Source organism: Falco biarmicus, chromosome 4, assembly GCF_023638135.1.
Source record: "Falco biarmicus isolate bFalBia1 chromosome 4, bFalBia1.pri, whole genome shotgun sequence".
Lineage (NCBI taxonomy): Eukaryota > Metazoa > Chordata > Aves > Falconiformes > Falconidae > Falco > Falco biarmicus.
In genome coordinates this window covers 102,039,865-102,055,245 of record NC_079291.1, presented here as the reverse complement: position 1 = coordinate 102,055,245, position 15,381 = coordinate 102,039,865, and the positions used below count along the sequence as shown (strand labels likewise).

Here is a 15,381-nt window from a genome sequence, read left to right as displayed (position 1 = left end):
CAGAGGGGTTCGGTCTACATGCACATCACCAGGACCCTCACCTAAGTTTTGTACCACTTAGACTCCCCCCTTCCTCAGCAAACCAGCCCCACCAGTGCTTTTTTACCCATCTAGAGTTGCTTTACTTCAGAGGTCCACATGAGAAGAACCATCTCCAGGTTTTCCTGCTGGGGCAGTGGCTCTCAACAGGAACCGATCTCCAAAGTGGGCACCTCCTTTGCAAACTGAGCCCTAAAACTGAGATGAAGTTAGCACTGATAAACCTACTAATAGAGGCAGGCCTCCCTGTTTGGATGAACCCCATGCTTTCAGAAGAGGGTGGCATCATTTCTGCAGAATGCTTGAGTGGCCTCAAATAACACACTGAACTGTCAGGCACAAACCCAAGCGATGGCGTGAGCCAGCACTGGAATAATGAGAAGCTGATCTACAGCTTTTCCCCTCTGGTTTATTAAATGAATGTTCCACATACCACTTCCCACTGACTGGAGACAGAGAGAAAATCCCAGGACAGTAACTCATCATCCTTTCTTCCCCTGAGAAGATTCAAGGCTGTGGCTATGTATGGATGTTGTGAAGTGATAAAGTTGCTGCAGCTTCATGAGTTACCACGCATCAGCTGAACCGTGCCATCTGACCGCATGCGTGCTGCCGGCTCCCTGCAACTGGGTGGTAAAACATGTTCGCTCACGATGGGGCTGGAGCAGGTACACTGTCGGCAGGCTCCAGATAAGCACGCTCGCTGATAAGCAGTGCCTCATTAAGCCCCAGGACTCAACGGCTTGCAATGCAATCCTTGGCCCAGAAGTCCCTCCTCTTTTCAAGTTGTAGCCCTCAGTCATGGAACTGGCAACGGGAAACCACTCTGGGAAAGTGGTCAATATTGAATTAATTCCTGCACATAGCACGGAGAGGAAGGATGGTCAGGGACTGTGCGAAAAAGGAGGAATAGTAGAAGGACCGGCCAACTGTGTTGCTGACTACAACCTCAGCATCGCCATGCCTGGAGGAGGATAGCGCAGATGGAGATGACCCAGGCAATGAAATCAAAGTGCCCTGAATTCTGCTGGAGTCAGAGTCCATGGACGCAAGTTACAGCACCATTTGGGCTTTCCAAGACTGGGCATAGGGCATGATCTAACATAAAAAAAAAAAAATATTAGGCCCACCCTTGACTCCACTAAGTAGGATCAGGCCTCCTCTTTGGCTTCTTACCTCAAAAAAGAGCGGTTTCATGGCGTTCTTGCCCCTCACCACCACCTAGAAGCTGGTTGTCTTCTTGTCTGAACCTCGGTTTAGACTCAAACCCCAGCCTGAGGCTCAGAAAAGCTGGATGCAGGCTTAGGAATCTGGGTCCTCCTTCAGCAATGTCTCCCAGCCTCTGGGGGTCCCTCCCAGCCAGCCCTCCCCAGAGCCACCCCATCTCCCAAGTCTCAGCTAACCTCCATGCTGAGCCCAACACATGGGATCAATGCATGGGACACACTGACCCTCCCTCCTGCCCGTGGAGGCAGGGATCCATGTCAGTTAAGCCTTCTCTGCTCAACATTCACAGCTGCAACAACAGCAGGCAAACTCCTGACATCCCAAAACTAAACACCAGGCACCTATCACCCCCACCACCACCACCCCCACCCCCCGGCAGCTGCCTCTGGTCCACCCAGAGGTTCTTGGGGTGGCACCCACACCCATTTGGGACGGCTTCTCCTTATCATGATGCTTTTATATTTTGGGAGGTAAGGAGGCATTCTTTGGGGCAAATTTTCTGTTTAGTTTTCAACCTTCTTATGAAGTCAGGCAGATGCTCCCCCAGCAGGAGGTCAGCCCAAAGCGCCCATCCCCTGAGAGCGAGTGCAGTGTCCCCTCCGATGGGGCTGCCTCAGGGGGAGGAAGCCGATGACAGTTTGACTGGTGGAGTGAAGCGCAACCCATGTTTGTTTAGATAGCCAAAGGACTTGGAACAAATGTCTCCAGCTTATATTGGTTTAGATAAAAGGACCCTGGCCTTGTCACAGGATCTACAGGGCTGGTGAGAAACCACTCGTGTAGACTCCCTCTGCCCTCAGACCTTTTTAAAACAGAAGAAAGAAAAAAAAATCCCCAACAGCAATAATAATAATTATTTAGGTTGGAAAAGGCCTTGAAGATCATCGCGTCCAACCACAAACCTAACGCTACCAAGCCCACCACTAACCGTATCCCTAAGTGCCACGTCTACACCTCTTTTAAATACCTCCAGGAATGGGTAACTCAACCACTTCCCTGGGCAACCTGTTCCAATGCTTGATAACTCTTTCAGTGAAGAAAGTTTTCCTAATATCCAATATAATAATAACAACAACAATAATAATAATAAAAATTATTAATAATAATATAAAGTTGTCACAACTTGGAGATGCTCACTCCTTTCTGGACCAGGGTGCATTGGGGAGCCAAAAGCAAGGTCAGGGATTGGGGCTGCAAGCTTGGGGTCACCTGTGGTCATGGTGACCAAAAGCTCGGGGCATTTTACTACTTCGTGTTCCATGTTTTGCTTCCCATCCTGACCTGGCTGACAACCCCTGCCCTTGCAGACCTGATGCCTGGCTGGAAGGGAAGAGCAGGCTGGACATGGTGGTGCCTGAAGTGGGGGACTGAGGGGAACAGGGACTGCTGCATCCGCATCCATTTGGCATACTGAAGCAGTGAATGAAGGAAAAGGAAGGAGGGGGTGGGTAGAAGAGAAAATCCCAAAGATCCTCGGATAATAAGCACCATTAAGGTTAGTCTGTCTCATGATTGTTTCTTATTAAAAAGAGACTGTACTTTATCTGTGCAGGATATGCTGTTTGGATGAGGGAATTAGCAGAGTGACTGCCTCCATATCATCTAATTAGCAAAAATGTTGATAAGCAGATACAATCACATATGATTAGGATCCTTTTAAAAAGCTACTCCATTAATTAAATAGACAGAAAGGCCGCCTCCAGCCCTCGCGTGCCACTGATTAGAATACAAATATTTACACTAATCTCACCTCCATCAGCCATGGGACACTTTTGAGTATTTTTAGTGACATCAGATTACTATTGATTTTCATCCCCAATGTCAGACCATTTTGTTAGTATCTGAAAGTGCTGCCTTCAGTTTCGGATGCTTTAAATCATGTTAAGGGTTTATCTTAATGACGCTGCTGATAACCAGTGTTCAGGTCACTCGTACTTTCTCTTCAAAGAACACAGTCTGGGCTGGTTTTTATTGTTTGTACTTGAGATTTAAGATACGAAAAACATTTCTCATTTCAAAGCCTTGGTTTCTAGGGATGGGACTGCCAGGCTAGTTTGGGTCTAGTTACTTGATGTGTGCATGTCTCTCTCACTTCCCTTTCTCCCTGCCTCTCCTCGACCCTTTCTTTTTTTCTTGAAACCCTTTTGGCTCACAGCAGTGGCCTTTCTTGAATGGCTGCTAATCTCTGACGCCTGCTGCAGGCAGCAGACAGACAGGCAGTGAGCGTCCTCCATTTGGGGATGACAGGAGCAAAACACTCCCTACTTTTCAGATGGGTAGGACACACTAAATCCAAGACAGATAATCCAGTGCGCCAGCCAGCCTGAGATGGGCTTTCATCATCAAAAGCAAGTACGGGAGGAGATGCTTTGCAAAGCGACAGCACAGGGCAGAGCCACCTCCTTCCTTCCATGCACAGCCCTACTCCCTGCTGTAGATAAGTGGCCTGGCACCCTCCAACAGGCTTTTCTGATGTCCTGTTTTCCCTTCTGGGTGACAGAGAGTAGGAAGAGCAATTGGTCTTGAAATTTTTGCTAAGCATCTGAAAATGGACGGTGCTGACAGTGGCTAGGAGCTGATGGCACCTTTCACGGGCTTGTGGGTGGTAAGCTTGGATATCCTCAAGTCCAATGCACAATCCTAAAAAACACTAGCCCAAGTAAATGAGCCCCCTTGGTGAAGATTTCAAGCAAGGCACTACCGTGTGAGTGAGCCATGAAGCCCCTCAGTGCCGAAGAGCACTTTGGGATGCACTGGGAGGGTGACGAGCCCTCTGAGTTCAAACGGGCAGCAGAAGCTTGCTGTTGGGTCCAGATGAACTTTTGCCATTGCTACAGTACAAACAACACCCAGCAGAAAAATAATTCACGTGGCACAACCACCCTGTAGTTAAGAAGACCTCCTCTGTGCAAAAAGAAGAAAAGCAAAGATCTCCCCAGAAAGGTGAACCCACGGGACCAAGAGGTCCTTTGCACCCCCTTCATCTCCAGCCTCCAGACCAGTGCCGTGGTGCCTTACAGTAACTTTTATTGCAGGAGCATGCCAAGTACCTCCATACTACTGACCCATCGCTGACCAGTGAGAAAACCAGCAAAACAAAGCCCTTCCCCAACACGTCAGCTCAATTGCCTTTCATCCTTCCTCTGTCACATCGCTTTCTACGGGCTGACGTGGCAGCCCCTTGGCTTCTGGGCCCCACACGTACGATGTAGGTTAGGACAGCAGTCAGCTCGTATGCTGTGCATATGGTCTTTGGTCTGGCCAGCTCTTGACTCCTTCCCATAATGTGGGATAATGGAGATGAGGGCAGTGATCTGCAACACACGCTGCTATTAGTAGGTGTTTACGATGCTGTGTAACACACAGATGAGTTCTCCTTGCCGGCACTCCCTTGGAGACCTCCTTCATGCAATGGTTCTCTGTAAGGATATTGCATTTCCAAACAGGAATTGCAAATCCAGGGAACAGAAACAGATGCAGGATAGCCCCAAACTATCGTCTAAGTTCAACTCCTAAAGCTGAACTTGTCTGTATGTAGTTCATGGGGCATCCCTATTGCACATGCATACACCTTGGGACAGATTATCAAAACAAGCATGTGGAAAAGAGGCTAAGGCAGCTAATGAGCTTCATTCTGGGCATTTAATTTGGTACCAACATGAGAGCTAAGCTCTTCTGGAAGTGTTAGGTTTGGCTATAAATTCAAAAGAGATCATGATGGTCATCTGATCACGATTTTAGGAAAAAGGCCCACCCTGGGTTTGAAAATGGCCACATGAGGAGGTTCTAATGGTTCATTACCTTCATAATGAAGGACGTGCAATGTATTTTGAGTTTAAATTTGGCCAATGCCACCTTCCAACTGCTTTGTCTGGGAGCCTGGAGATCCCTGTGCCACTGAATTGCTGTTCCCATGCAGGTTCTTACAGACTATGATGAAGCTGGCATTGAACTTCCTCTTAATACCAAGATACCTTCCCCGACTACCTCATTCCAGAACATATTTTCCAAACTTTAACCGTATTTTACGACTCTTCCCTGAGCCTTTTCCAATTTGTCAATGCTCTCCACAAACTGTGGGTAGCCAAGCTGCAAACAGCTTTCCTATAGCTGTTCCTATAGGGTATTATGCCCCAACAGAGAAATATGACCTCCCTATACCACACTTCCGTGGACTGCACATGAAACCACAGAGAGCATCTGAGAATCCCATTTTTGGGCAGGTACAGGCAAAAAAGTAATCTGACAAAGTCATATGTAACATCAGCACTACACCAGCTCACAATCTCACCCACCGTTTGTGAGCAAACAGTGGCCAAGCAGCACTCTGGGGCCTCACGATGCAAAAGGATGGAGCAGATCAAGGGATGAAGTGAACATCTACTCATGCCTCAGGAGCGCAGCCACAGCAGGTGTCCAGGAGTCCCTGCATACTGGTCATCCCTGGGCTTCACATCCTTGGTGGGAGAGAGGTACCAGGCATCTTCCAAACAGCACCACCTTTCCTTTGCAATGGTGGATTATTACAAAGTCCTTGGACTGCAAAAAAGTGCCTCACAGGATGATGTTAAGAAATCCTACCACAAACTGGCACTGAAATGGCATCCTGATAAGAATCCCAGCAACAGGGAAGAAGCTGAAAAGAAATTCAAAGCAGTTGGTGAGGCATACAAGGTTTTGCCTGACCCTCAGAAATGATTGCTCTATGACAGGTCTCTTAAAAAGAGCAGATCCCACAGAGAAAGAAGTGCCACAGCGGGTCATGAAAGTTCCTTTGATTCCCCCTATGTATTCCATGACTTCAAGGAGATCTTTAGAGGGATGGATCCCTTTGTACATGTTTTCTGGGACCCCTTCGGCAACATCAGAAACAATGGCGAGAACTGGCACAGGACAATTGGAAGAGGAAGAAGCTCCAGCCTGTTTTCTGACTTTATGGAGTCATTTATGCCATGGAATTTGTTCAGCCCCAGCAAGCAGCCCACCTCCTCCTTTGCTGAGGGCACAGCTGGGCTGCACGGTGTCAGATCAGCGTTAACTATTACTGAAGCGATCAATGGCAAGAGGATCACCATCGGGAAAATCATTGAGAACAGGCAGGAGAGAATAGGTATGGAAGAAGACGGCCAGATGAGGTCTGTGACAATAAATGGGAGAGACCACCTGAAGATATAATGTACCCCAGAACAAGCATGAAGTGCAAGCTGTGGGACATGCTTTCATAGCTCAATGGACAGGATCTACTACAAGCAGTATTAATAAATGCTAAGTCCATGACGCAGCCAATGCAGACTTCTCAGTGGTTGGGAACAAATACTTTACAGCTAAAGATATGGAGTTGCATTAAACTGAGGAGTGGGACCCTAGTAACTCTGTGCAAGTGATAGATAGTGCTTGTTCACTAAATAGGTATAGTAGATATATGTGAAAGCAACCTTGCCAGTTTGCCAAAGAGGTCAAGTTGATTAATATAGCAAGAGGAGACAGGCTGGTTGATGGGCAGGTAAGAGAGCTCTGTGACAAGCTATAGGTCCTCTTTCCACTCCTTGAAATGCCAGTCTTGAAGTCTACTAGCTGGAAGAATAAAGACTTGCATGTCCCTCATACACATCCCTGAGGCTGAGTGAAGAATATCCTACCTTTGGTGCATCAGAAGATGCATATTCATTGAAAAGGGGTTTTGTACACAGGCAAGAAGGTGGGGGAGGTTCAGTGGGTCATGCAGAGCCTAGAGGAGAGGGACTGGCATAGGAAAAAACAAAGGAAAGAAGAAAATGTCATTCCCCAAGCTGTAGAAGAAAATGGGGGCTTTCTTGAGAATGCTGGCAAAATTATGACCAGAGACCCTGATTGGAAGCACTGCGTAGCTTGGGGGCTGAAAGTGAGCTGGGAGAAGGTGAATATGGCTCTTGGTCTGGGACAACCTATGGTCCCTTTCTGCTTGGAGTCGTTTAAACAAAAAGAGCTAAATTCAAACCATGAGCAAACAGATTCCAGGGGGCTGAGTTTAACTCCCTCTTTGTGCAAAGCTGGATGCGGGGACTTAGATGGTGCTTTACCATCCTTATTGTCTTGCTCACAGCTGTAAGAGCTGGTTCACAATGCATTTCTTGCACAGCCAGCCAGCATGCTGCTTTCGTCCTCCAGTGAGCTAAGGAACACGCTCCCCACATTTCCACCCTCCCCTGTGCTAACATGAACTGCTGAGCCTTGTTTCTTGCTTGGCCAGATCACCTTAGGCATTTAAAATCTTACACGTCTCCTATTTTCGGTCCCACGCTACATCCCCTTGAGTTTCCCAGCTTGCCCTGCTCACTGATGTCTCCCTGGAGACTGGAACTAGCTTTCAGGGACGTTTTCACTCTAATCCAGATTGCAATTGCTGCCTGCGTTTGGGCAGGTCTTTGCATCTGTTTCCTCTGCTGTAAAATGGGAATAACAGACTCCCAAGCTTTGAAGGAGACTGCAAGGTAATGGTACTAGTAAAGGACTCCAAATACTAAGCAGTAAGTTGAATTAGCCAGAATACTGCATGCATTAATTGAAACCTTTTACTTTTGAAAAGAAAAATGCAGCTTAAATCACTTTCCTTAGCAACTGATAACCATGTCCAGCTTGGAAAAACAGACCAAAACTGTATTTACTACGTTAAGGACTGTTAAGTCCCTCTCCCAGTAAGAAAAAGGCACAGTACTGGGGGGCAAGTAGAAATCTTAAGTGCATGCTGAGTTCATGGAGGGAGGCCAGTGGTGATGGGAACAGGGAAAACCTCAGTGTGGGGACAAACTGTGTCTGCTGCTCCTCCAGTTTGGGACCATCAGCAGTCCTGCAAGCATTGGGACTCCAAGGATTGTGAAGATTTAAGGGACTTGGTACAGAAAGATTATTTTGGTGAGAGCAAACACAGGTAAATATTGCTACTGATACTCTCTCTGTGGACACCATGTTCAACTGAGATGGCTTCTTGAATTTACCTTATGCTACTTCAGAGGAAGTCCAAGGTAAAAAAAAAAACAACCCAACAACAACAACAAACCAAACTGCACATTTTGGATCGGAAACTGACATGGTCTTTGATCAAAATAACATGTTTTGAAATCTGGACCAGAGTTGAATTCCCAGCTTCTCAACATTTTCATCTTGCTAGAGCTAAAACTTTGCTTCAGTATCATCTCTAATGGGATATTTTTATGTATGCACATCGGTATTTCTTGATCTGAGATCAAGATATGCAGATCTACACACCTTTTAGACCTGTCCTGCTGTGGGTCAGCAATTCCCTCTCTTGTATTAGTATCTAAGGCAGCATCTAAGTGCAAGTGCTTCCTTTTCCCATCCCTGGGTCAGAGCATTTCCATTGCCGCTTGCAGCAGCAGAGAGCTCCTGGGGCAGCTCTGTCAGCTGTGCATACCAAAACCTGTTGTTAGGAATACGGGAACATGGATTAGGAAGGGACCCAGCTCACCCAGTAAGTGTCATGTCCAGGAGGACCTGCAGATCTTCTTCCACTTCTGCCCGTGCACTGCAGGTCTCCCCCATGCACTTTCTGTGAACAAAAGATCTGAGATTTTTTTAAAAAAAGAAAAAAAAGATGACCATAAAGGGCTGGTGGTAAGACAGCAGGTCAGACTGTGTTAGCAAAGTCCTGCATTCTTGCAATAGCAAGAAATCCGCCAGGTGTGCCCAAACCACCCACGGAAATGGGCTGTGTCCATTATAGAGAAAGATAAATTAACCCCAGCAAACCTTGCCTTGGAAAAGAACCCTTGCCTGTCCCAGGACAGGGGGTCAGGCTACCACTGAGCCTGCCAGCAAAACATTAACACCTTCAAGGAGTTTTTTTAAAGCTTTTTCTTATGCCATTTTGCAACCGCAGTGCCAGAGGAGGCAGCGCCAGATGTCCAGCCACAGCACAACCCAGGAGTCTTTGCCTCGCCCAGTTCCAGCTCTCTGTTCCTCTTCCAGAAATGCATCTTCCCTCTAAAAAGCTCTGTTTTGGGACCTTTCCTGGTCAGTAGTATGCCTTTCAGGTGTGTCCATGGCTGAAGGTGCTTGCATGCACTTGCACGTCCAGTCGATTCACCTGTGAGGACCACAGGTACCCACGGCAGAGCCTTCTGCTCAGCTGCTGATGGGAACCAGCCCCTCATCCTTCCAGCCACCGCTGGACTTGATGGGCTTATTTCAAGCACCAGCTCTGCTTGAACACATCACCTTGTGGGGTAGCTCGAGGCCTCCTGTTTGACTGCAGCACCAGACCCAAGCCCGTGGCTCTGGCTGGCCTGTGGCACCGGGAAAAACAGGGAGCGAAGGCGGCTTGAGCATCGCCACTGAGCCCAGCCGGCAGCCTGCGTGGAGAGGTTGAGTCATTATTTTATTAGCAGGCCCCACAACTACTTTAATGTGGACTTAAGCTGCAAAAACAAAAACATACATAAAAGCATTTGGAATTACTTCATAAAATACTAAATCACAATATTAACCGACTGACCTTTGCTCTATGCAGACCTGCTAATTTTAGCAATTACAGCCAACAACTTGAACATATCAAGTGGGCAACTGTTTAACAATAATGACATCTGCTTGGAAAATCAAATTACGTCTAAACATCTTTAAATCCCCACTAGGGGATACCTGCTTTCTTTTTGCAAATGTTGGTCTCTGCCTAATAGGATTTTAAACTCGCAGCCTGCTGCACACTGTGGTGGCAGTGGCCCCTCTCCCTGGAGTGGCAACAACAGGACTGCCATCCCATTAAGCAAGGAGTAAAAGTCTCTCCTCAGACAGTGATGGAAACGGTTTGGTTTCTTGACAGCCTAATCTGATAGACGGGTGCATTAGATGGATCCCTTCGCTCCCTCACCATCCCTGCAGACACTAGTCCCATCCGCAGCCCCCCAGGTGCTGGACACAGCCAGGGCTGATCTCTGCAGGCTGCTTCTTGGGAAGGGCCTTGCTACCAAGATGGGCTTTGCAGCCATCAGTGCCTTTTGTGGGGCAACCGACATGACATTTCCTCCTGCAATACCCTCAGATGCAAACTAGTTTTGTTTTTTGAGTTGACCTCTTTTTCTTTCTTCCTTTTGCTCCCTTCTTTCCTCCTCTAGCCTCAGCTACTTAAATCCCTCCTCGATGCTCCCTCCTTCTTCGGTGAAACTCCAACACAGATCTGTTCCTATTTAACAGGAACCCCTAAAAGACAACAGCTACGCGGTGGCTTTTGCAGCCATATTTCAGGCCTGTAGGCTTTCCTTGCCAAGAAAAGTGACGTTAGAATTAAATGGGACCAGTGAGGAAGAGTGAGCATGAGACCACCCAACTCTCTAAGAGAGCACCCCAATGCAGACCAAGATCCTCCACCATAAAATCAAAGGTCCCTGTTCAGCCCCCAGTTAGGTTGCCACAGGCCCCTGGGCAACACTGATCTGGCAGAAGTCCTAGCTCCATGGTCCCACTCCTGATCGCTCAGAACCCTGGGCTGCAAGGCTATTGTCAGATATTTGAATTGAGATACAAGAACAGAATATTTCCGTCCCTTCTCCTCCCTCCCTCTCCCTCCCCGGCCAGTCTGGCTCTTTTCTGATGGAGCGTGCAGCAAAATCACAATCACATGTTTGTAGCAGTAGGAGGCCATTGGCATGGAAGTGGCTGTGATGTCACTACAAACATTTCCACCCTATCCCATTTCTCCAGAACAGTCTCCGTTTTTATGACCCCATCCTGAGATCTGCAGGAAATCAAATTGTCCTGATTCTATTTTGAGTGCTGGTGTCATGGCATCAATATATAACGATGTGGTGTCAAGCCGGAGAGGCTCAAGCGCTCTGCCGTGGTGTCACAGCCGGTTTGTTTTGTGCAGCTCTACGGACTGGATCGTAGCCCTGCGGATGCCACGCTCGCCGTGCTGGGACCGCGCAGAACATGTCTGCTGCGCTGCTGGGATAAGCTGCAGGGGCAGGCCACAGGGCAGGTCTGGCTTTCATCCATCGGCGGCTCCCACACCCTGTTAGAGGTTACCAGCTGGGGCACCACGGTACCAGAGGGCAGAGCAAATGCACAGGCGTTGGACATGTGGTTCCTACAGAAAGGTGCGGTGGTGGGTCCCAACCAGCCCTCAGGGGCTGCAAGTGAGGGGGGAGAAGAGCGTGGCTGCAAGGCGCTTGTGCAGGGCAAGGGGAGGTGCAAGCAAGGGAGAGAGATATCTGGGGACAGACAGGCACTGGCAAGGTGCCTGGGGTAAGAAACCAAGTGGCTGCCTGACAAAAACAGGGAGAAGCAGCACCCAGCAGATACAAATTCTTGTCTAAACTAGGATTACATCTGAAGAGAATGAACCATGGGTTAGACCCCCCTGACTAGCCATCTGAGATTCAAACAGGGGTTTAGATCCCACTGTACTCATTAAACACTCCTCTGATGCTTTCCACCAACATGTGAACCCCTGCAGGCTGGAGCTCTCCATCATGCCTCACGTGGAAGCATCAGACCCTGAGATATTGCTCGGCAATTAAGCTCCAGTGGCGTCCCTACCTGATTTATCTCCTGCACCCACATCTTATCTTCTCCTCAAAGAACATCAGATCTAGCACATGGCATACACAAAACACTCCTGAACTGAGATCTCCAACAGAAGCAACAACATCTGCAGCAAAATTTTATCTATTGGACAGAGAGCTTATCCTGGAAGAACTTAAGACAGCCCACAGAGTCCCCCGGAGCAGAGCAGGAAAAAGCACTAGTTTGACTAAAAAAGCAGTGGGAGAGATGTGGCAGTGGCCCATAGCTCCTAACAAGCAAGAGAGCATGGACTATTTTTCAGAAAGTGTAGTGGAAGCTTCTCTGTTATTTCTCTTAACATAAGTGACAAGGCAATTCCACGTATTTAAAGATTTGCAGAACGGTGCAGGTTTGAATCCTGCATTAGGATCAGAGCTCCTCCAGGAGAAGCATCTTTTAGCAGGCTACGTTACAGAAAGTTAGAGCCTCTTTGCAAAGGTAAAAGAGAGCCTAGTGACAGAATTTAAGTATCTCAAGGCTCATATGAAGCATACCAAGTGCCCACATGTGTTTGCTCTCCGCAGTACCAGAAAATATGCATGCTACAGCCTCGGTCAGGAAAGGGTATTAACCCTTGAGGCACTTTGTTTCTGATGAAACTCCACCATCTCCACTGAGCCTCACCAAGATGGAATGTGACCCTTTATTTACGTTCAGCCACAACTGCTAAACTCACTGCATCCAAAGGAGCCAGTGCAGAGACCAGACAACTGCTTTCTAAACTCCTGTATGGGGAACATTAGTAACTGGAGATATTAGTCCGGCAGAATTGCAGCCTGAGACAACGCGTCAGTTCCCATGAAATTTTTGGGTCATTAGTCATCTCCTCTCTGCAGCTTTCATTTTTTAAGCCCTCCTTTATCTTTGGCTATGATTAGCACTCGGTTGCATTCACCTTTGGTCACCCTCCAAAAAGCACCAGGCAAAGGAGCTCGTGGGACTTGAATACCACCCACTTCTGAAGCATTCAAGAAAGTTCTTTACTGTTTGACTTCAGTATCTGCTTTCGCATCTTCCATGGGGCTATGCCCTGTAACTCTCTCTTCATGGCTGGCAGAACTTTGCACCCTTCCTTCCCCAGGCTCAGACCTCCCTGGTGCCATTACAGACAGCTCCTCACTTTCCCATGCCCTTCATCGCTCAGCATCTTGGCTCAATGATGCTATCCACCCTTTCCAGCTCCTCTGCTTCCTCACTTTATCCTGAATCCCTCTCACCTACCTCCAATGCCTTCCAGGAGCTGCTTGCTTTCCTTCCTTCTGCTGCTTGCTAAGGCTTTCCTTCCCACTTTGGACACTGCATCTCTGTAAATAAATAGTTGCTCAAATTGCTCGGCTAAAAGCCTGGCCTCTTCCCACCACCCATGACATGAGGAAAACCCTCAACGGTGTTTAAGCAGCTGCAGAATGAGGCCTGGCAGCACCAAGTGACTTGGCAAGCAGTGACGCTGGTGTTACAGAGACACTCTGCAGCATGGTCAGAGTGAGGAGTCCATGTGGGGTGATAACATTTTTTTAATCTTATTTTTTTATTTTATTATTCGCTCTCTTGTGGTTCCTCCTGCTCCTGGAACGAACAGGGGGTTTTATTGCTGGGGTTAAAAAACACGAATTTGCATTACATCCTGGCTCCCGCTGTAATACTTCAGTCTTGTTTCTCTCTCGTCCCCTCTCCAGAACAACTGATGCTATCACAGCCTGATTTAATTTCAAAGACGGATTGTGATTTGGCAGTCGGGGGGAAAAAAAAAAAGCCAAGTTAATCAAAAGTCACCATCTGCTGCGTTGCCATGGGGATATTCCTCCCCAATAAATGTGCTCTTTGCCAAAATCACAGATAACAGCACTATAAAGGGTGGGAGGTGGAGGGGGGGGGGAATCAAAGAAAGAAGTTCCGACACTAGGGGGGAAAAACGAAAGAGAGAAATGAGGGAGAAACAAGAGACAGAGAAGAAGTAGGAGAGAAAGGAGCATGGACTACTGAGGAAAAATGATGGATGGACCAACTAGGGAGAAGGAGGAAGAAATCAGAGACACTAACAAGCAGCTGAATGTGACAACGTGACAGAGGGAGACAGACAACTGGGAAGGAGGAAAGAGGAGAGACACCTCGAGACACTCTGCTGCATAAGATACCAAAACAAAACAAGCAGAGATAAGAGAATTGCCCTCAAAGCCTTGTCTCAGGGGAATGGGAGAAAACTGATGCATCACTAAGAACGCCCAGGGATGTTGGTTGCAGCTCAAGAAGAGATCTAACTACTATTCACATCACAGTTACCAAAATAAACCCCTAGATGGGATGGGCAGTGACACGTGGGGATGGTGCTCCAGCAGTCTGGATGCTGCCAGGGCCCCATGGTGAGCTGGAAACGTTTGTCACACTGCAACATGGCACCAAGACCTGGCGGGGTAAAATACAAATTGTCTGGAACCGAGCGTCTTCAAGCTGTCCTGTTTGAGGTGGCAGAGGGGCAGGGGACAGTCGTTCAACAGCTGCTGTCCCTTTTTATTTCCCCTTGTGATACTGGGTAGCAAATTGGGATATGGAATATAAGGGCAAAGAGTGCATCTGTGCAGGGGGTCATTGGTGTCCCCAGTGCTCTGAGGGGACGGGCCAGGATCCTGCAGCACCATGCATAGGCACTGGGCAAGGCAGTTGGCCAAAGAGAAATGGGGTCACCTAACATGAAATGAGTAAAAGCTGTCAAATTTTAGGTCACAATGTGCTGGCTGCCCCCTGACCCTACTTAGAGTGTGCTTGTGTGTTGAGTGCCCCTATTAACCCCCAGCAGCTAACAGAGATAACGGGAGGCATCCCATACTCCTCCCCAGCCCTAGTGGGAGCTAAACAAAGGGGTCACCTAGCACCCACACTAGTAGGATGGGACGAATTATTCACAACAGAGGCACCACCAGCCTTTTTCTTCCTCCTCCCCTGTTGAAGAATAACCCTGGAATAGATCACAGGTTGTGTGAATTCTTCACTGAAAAAATAACTGAATGACTTCTGCATGAACTTGTTTTGCAATTCAATACTAGCACTGATAAGAGATGGTCACTGTGCATTGACCAGAGGAGCACAACATGTTACCCATATCCAACAGCCCAACATTTTGGATCAGCTCTTCTCTCTCCACTTAGCTCCCACCTTCTCCCCGCATCAAGAGGTGCTGTAAAATCACAAGTCTTAAAGTGGTGTTGGATGTTTTTCTCTGTATTACCCATTTCAGAGCACTGGGGTCACATGTCCATCCTTCTCTGCTCAACTTCGTAAATGTTCTGTTTTGAAGGAAAGTTCAAGAGCCTCCCATCACATGACTCCAGGAGCTGGGGTGTAGAAGTGTACACTAGCATATGTCCCACAAAAGCATTAATGCCTGTTGAATCTATGTACGTGGAAAGAGACAGTTGGAGCAAATTAGTTTAAAAATTAGGATGTGAGCTACTGAGTAATATTTTTCAGATTCGCTTTAGTGAAGCCCAAAGGCATTGAGTCCTCTGAGCTCAGATGGCCTCACCTGAGTGAATGGAGCCAGGTGCGCTGCCAGAGCGGCAG

At 47.8% G+C, this 15,381-nt stretch overlaps 1 protein-coding gene across 1 annotated transcript; it reads left to right on the top strand.

The window, feature by feature from the left end:
- Window positions 1-5,778: 5,778 nt before the first annotated feature.
- On the top strand, window positions 5,779-6,441 carry DNAJB8 (DnaJ heat shock protein family (Hsp40) member B8). Its single transcript, XM_056335104.1, is given in 1 exon segment — window positions 5,779-6,441. A coding segment is annotated over 1 exon segment (663 nt).
- Window positions 6,442-15,381: the final 8,940 nt, after the last annotated feature.